At 45.6% G+C, this 5,654-nt stretch overlaps 1 protein-coding gene across 1 annotated transcript in view; it reads right to left on the minus strand.

Annotated features, from left to right (window-relative positions):
- Positions 1–5,574, minus strand: part of SNX25 (sorting nexin 25) — a 150,659-nt gene extending 145,085 nt beyond the window's left edge. The window contains exon 1 of the mRNA XM_011959534.1: positions 5,344–5,574. Within this exon, the coding sequence (XP_011814924.1) occupies positions 5,344–5,397 (54 nt within the window). The 5' untranslated portion in view covers positions 5,398–5,574. The remainder of the gene's footprint in view (positions 1–5,343) is intronic.
- Between the last annotated feature and the right edge of the window lie 80 nt (positions 5,575–5,654).

The following is a 5,654-nucleotide window of genomic DNA, read 5'->3' on the forward strand; positions in this document are numbered from 1 at the left end:
GGGGTCCGGGACGGGGCCCCACGGGGAGGGGGCGCTACCCAGCGCGGCGCACCGCTCTTTCCCACGCTCCCTTCCGCCTCCACAGGGTGCCGTCTGTTCGTGGAAAATTTTGCTGCAGGTGTCAGCGGCGCTGGTAATTCCCCAGCTCAGGTGATCCCGTAATTCTCCCTCTCCGCTCATCACTGACAGGAACCTCTTCTCTTTGCTTGCAGCCTGCAACATTTCTTCCTGGTTTTCACTCGCTATTTAAATAGGCTGCTGTTCCCGAGCCTGCCTATCACAGTTTCTAGCGACCTTCCCTTTCCCACCCTGCCGCCTTAAGCAAGGAATCAGACACGTGCGGTGGAGTAAGTGAAGCCTGCAATTCCTAGCTATGGAAAGGTCCAAAGAAGTCTGCTTGGTGTAACAGGGTGCAGGTAGCTGCCCATAATCACTTTGGCTCCAATTCTGTACCCCCCCCCAACTATTCAGTACAAATGCTATCAGCCACGCAAAAGAACATGGTCCAAACAATTTTTAGAGTATATATTTGCCTTTTCTTCTGTCATAGTCCCAGCCAGTAATACACAGGTAATGCTTGCTAAGTAGATGCCAATATGCTACTTAAACACTGGCAATTACTGCTAAGACTAATAGAGTAGCAGATGTAGCTTTTACTTTTAGTATTAATTGGTATTCATGGGTATTTCATTCTTTCTTTTTTTCTTTTTTTGAGATGGAGTCTCTGTTGCCCAGGCTGGAGTGCAGTGGGGCGATCTCTGCTGACTACAATCTCCACCTCCCGTGTTCAAGTCATTCTCCTGGCTCAGCCTCCCGAGTAGCTGGGACTACAGGCGTCCACCACCACACCCAGCTAATTTTTGTATTTTCAGTAGAGACAGGGTTTCACTATGTTGGCCAGGATGGTCTCGATCTCCTGACCTCGTGATCCGCCCGCATCGGCCTCCCAAAGTGCTGGGATTACAAGCATAAGCCACAGCGCCCGGCCTCACTTCATTCTTTCTTAAACCTTCTAAGTCAGAAATGAAGAGTGCCTCATGCTAGATGTGACTTTGCCATGCCAAGGTGATGATCAAAGGAAGTTACCAGCTTCCTTTACTCCTCCTTTTTTAAGAAAATAGGGGCAGGCGCGGTGGCTTACACCTGTAATCCCAGCACTTTAGGAGGCTGAGGCGGGCAGATCATGAGGTTAGGAATTCAAGACTACCTGGCCAACATAGTGAAACTTGAACCCAGGAGGTGGAGGTTGCAGTGAGCTGACATCGTGCCATTGCACTCCAGCTTGGGCAACAGAGTGAGACTTCGTCTCAAAAAAAATAAAATAAATAAAGCAGCATAATTAATTTTGAAGAAGCCCTTTTGCCTCTAAAATAGTTGTTAATTTTCAGCCAACTGGAGCCCCTCAAAGTGTACCCTACAAACCTAAATTATTCAAATAAAGCATAGCGGCTTGTTATCACCAACAACCAAATCTATGTTTTTTGATCATTTACATGCCGAGGACTGTATTCTGAAGGCTTTATGATAAATTTAAATTAATTTTTCAATTTTAGCGCTAGCTCACCATAATAGTAACTAACAGCACTTACTGTGTGCCAGATACTATTCTAAGGACCAAACATACTTCATTTAATCTTCACAACAACCCCGACGGTTATCTCCATCTACACAGTGGGGAACTGAAGCACAGGAGGTAAGATAACTTGCTCAACATCGCAAAGCTAATAAATAACAGAACTAGGATTTAGTTGTTACTCCATGTGGTCTAGCTTCAGAGCTTGTGCATTGAATCGCTATGCCATGATGCTTCCTAAGAATTCTGTGATTTAGTCATCTCATATTACGGAAGAGAAAAAAAAAAGTTAAATTCTTGATCCTGATCTGTATTCCATGCTTAAAAGTGGATAGTTTGGGGCCTGGCATGGTGGCTCATGCCTGTAATCCCAGCACTTTGGGAGGCCGAGGTGGCTGGATTACCTGAGGTCAGGAGTTTGAGACCAGCCTGATCAACATGGCAAAACCCTGTCTGTACTAAAAATACAAAAATTAGTCATGTGTGATGGCGTGCGCCTGTAATCCCAGCTACTCAGGAGGCTGAGGCAGGAGAATCGCTTGAACCTGAGAGGCACAAGTTGCAGTAAGCCCAGATGGCGCCAGCACTTCAGCCTGGGGAAGAGAGCAAGACACTGTCTCAAAAAAAAAAAAGTGGATAGTTTTGTAGCTTTGTGAGAATAGCAGCAACTTAGCCTCCTGACAAATGCTAAGTGATTATAAATTGAACCAACTGGTCTGAAACTTATTGACAGCCCAGGCCTGTAACTCTTAAGACCATGATCTTTCCAATACACCCATATATATTGTACCCAGGAGTAATGCAGGTATGAATAAATGTAAGCCTGGGGTCAGAAAACTTCCTCACAGCACATTTGTATATATTTTTTGGAGAAATGTATTGTGGCTAAATCAGCATTGACACTTGACATTTGTTTAACAAATGGTAGTCCAGCCTCCACCCTGTGTGGTTTGAGGAACACTGAGAAGTGAGGTAAGGTAAGTGTGACAATGGTTAATTTGAGGTGTCAACTTGGCTGGATTGGGATTACCTGGAAAACTAACAAAGGATTATTTCTGGGTGTGTCTATGAGGGTGCTTCCCAGGAAGATTGCCCCTGGGTTAGTGGATCTAGAGGGGAAGATCCACCCTTGATGTGGGCCACCATCCAATCAGCTGTGGCCCAGGAAGAACAAAAAGGTGGTTTCCTCTGTGCCCTGGAGCTGGGATACACTCTTCTCCCATCCCTGGACAGCAGAACTCCAGGCTTTCTGGCGTTGAGACTCCAGGTTACACTAGCAGCCTCCTGGGTTCTCAGGCCTACCGCCTCAGAGTTATGCCATCCGGTTCCCTGGTTCTGAGACCTTCAGAGTTGAACTGAGCCACACTACCAGCTTTCTAGGCTCTCCAGCTGGCGAAGGGTGTATCATCAGAGTTCTCAGCCTCCATAATCACGTAAGCCAATTCCTCCAATAAATTCCTTCTCATATATCTATCTATATCCTTTTGGTTCTGTCTCTCTGGAGAACAATAATACATCTTCTCTTTTTTTTTTTTTTTTTGAGACAGAGTTTCGCTTTTGTCACCCAGGCTGCAGTGCAGTGGTGTGATCTTGGCTCACCGCAACCTCTGCCTCCTGGGTTCAAGAGATTCTCCTACCTCAACCTCCCGAGCAGCTGGGATTACAGGCATGCACCACCATGCCTGGCTAATTTTTTGTATTTTTAGTAGAGATGGGGTTTCTGCATGTTGGTCAAGCTGGTCTCAATCCCCCGACCTCAGGTGATCCGTCCACCTCGGCCTCCCAAAGTGCTGGGAGTACAGGAGAGAGCCACCACGCCCAGCATACATCTTCCATTCTATCTGTCCTGCAGTACATCTTAATGTTGTAACGTGGACCAGAGGCACACAAGTCATGGGCTGAATAATATTCCATTTTATGTATCTGCTACATTCTCCTTCATCTGTCTGTTGATGAACACTTGAGTTTTTTTGCCACCTTTTGGCTATACTGCTATGAACATGGGTGCATAAGTATCTGTTTGAGACCCTGCTTTCACTTATTTTTAGTATATGTCCAGAAGGAAATTGCTGGGTCATATAATTCTATGTTCAAGTTTTTTAGAACATGCCATACCATTTTCCACAGTGGCTGAGTATTCTACATTCCCACAAGCAATGCATAAGGGTTTCAATCTTTCCACATTCTTGCCAATCCTTATTTTCTGGGTTTTTTTGGACTAAAGCCATCCTGGTGGGTGTGAACTGGTATCTCGTTGTGTTTTTGACTTGCATTTCCCTAATTAATGGTGTTGAGTATCTTTTCATGTGCTTATTGGCCATTGGTATATTTTCTTTGGAGAAATATCTACTCAAGTCCTTTGTAAGATAAACTTTTGACCACAGTTTGTTTATTTATTTATTTATTTAGAGAGGGGCTCGCTCTGTTGCCCAGGCTGGAGTGCAATGGTGCGATCTCAGCTCACTGCAACCTCTGCCTCCGGGGTTCAAGTGATTCTTATGTGTCAGTCTCCCGAGTAGCTGGGATTACAGATGTGCACCACCACACCTGGCTAATTTTTGTATTTTTAATAGAGACAGGGTTTCACCATGTTGGCCAGGCTGGTCTGGAACTCCTGACCTCAGGTCATCTGCCCACCTCAGCCTCTCAAAGCACAGGGGATTATAAGTGTGAGCCACTGTGCCGGCCGACCACAGTTTAACAACTATCCCTGGAAAGTGGTGCCAACATAGTTTTATTAAGCACTTTAAAAGAAAGTGAAATGCTTTTTTTTTTTTTTTTAAGACAGGGTCTCACTCTCTTGCCTAGGCTGGAGTGCAGTGGCACAATCTCGGCTCCCTGTAGCCTCCACCTCCTGAGTTCAAGCGATTCTCCTGTCTCGGCCTCCTGAGTAGCTGGGACTACAGGCTCACACCACCACGCCCAGCTAATTTTTGTATTTTTAGTACAGACAGGGTTTCACCATAGTATTCAGGCTGGTCTTGAATCCCTCTCAGGTGGCCCACTCACTTCAGCCTCCCAAAGTGCTGGGATTACAGGCGTGAGCCACCGCGCCCAACCAATGCTTTCTTTTAGGCAACAAAAAGAGCATTGATTATACTTTTGGTAATTAAGACCAACAAGTACAAAATGCATTGTGAAGGACGAAAATAGACAATCCTTACTGGAACTCCCCGGGAAAGGGTAAGACCCATATTTCCTACCCTTCTTTGCGCTTAGGTATGAGCAATATTTATTGAGTACCTACTGGATTGGGTACCATTGCTGCTATAACAAATTACTACACATTTAGTAGTTAAAACAACACAAGTGTATCGTCTTACAGTGCTGAAGGTCTTAAGTCTAAAATCAAAATTTGCGGGCTCGGGTTCCTTCCGAAGGGTTCAGGAGAGAATCCGTTTCCTCCTTTTGCAGCTCCCACCTGCACTCCTTGGCTCATTACCTCTTTCTGACATCACTCCATCCTCTAGCTTCTGTGCTCACAGCTCCCACTACTGACTTTGAACTTCTTGTCTCCCTCTTATAAGGACCTTTGTGATTCCATTGGGTCCACTGGATAATCCAAGTTAATCTTCCCATTTTGATCCTTAATCACAGCAGCTAAGTCCTGTCTGCTACATAAGGCGACATATTCACGTGTTGTGGGGATTAGGAGGTACACATTTTTTGGGTGCCATCATCCTACCATACCTGAGAGTTCAACGAGAAGTTATTGCATTCAATATATTCTGCAGAGATCATTTTTACCTTAGATTGTTTTAACTACCCACCTCGTTTACCCCTCGGCAAAGGTCTTTCCATTCTGCTACCAGCCTCTGGTCCATAGAACTAACTAGTGGTATGAACTGAACTTTGCTGATAGAAAATATCACAGACACACAGCCGCCGTCCTTTTTTATTCTTGTTTTGGTAGAGAATTACAAGATAATCAAGGCAGCTTTCCCTATTAACTCACGATAACAACGGGGCCTACCCGCGTCGCCCTAGGCAGCCGGGAGCAGCAGTAACGCCTCTAGGGCGCCCTGGCAACCACGCGGGCTGGACCGCCTTCTTCCGCGGCTCTTCTCGTGTGCGCGTCCCT

The sequence above is a fragment of the Colobus angolensis genome, unplaced genomic scaffold (genome assembly GCF_000951035.1).
Source record: "Colobus angolensis palliatus isolate OR3802 unplaced genomic scaffold, Cang.pa_1.0 Scaffold5, whole genome shotgun sequence".
In the NCBI taxonomy this organism is placed as follows: domain Eukaryota; kingdom Metazoa; phylum Chordata; class Mammalia; order Primates; family Cercopithecidae; genus Colobus; species Colobus angolensis.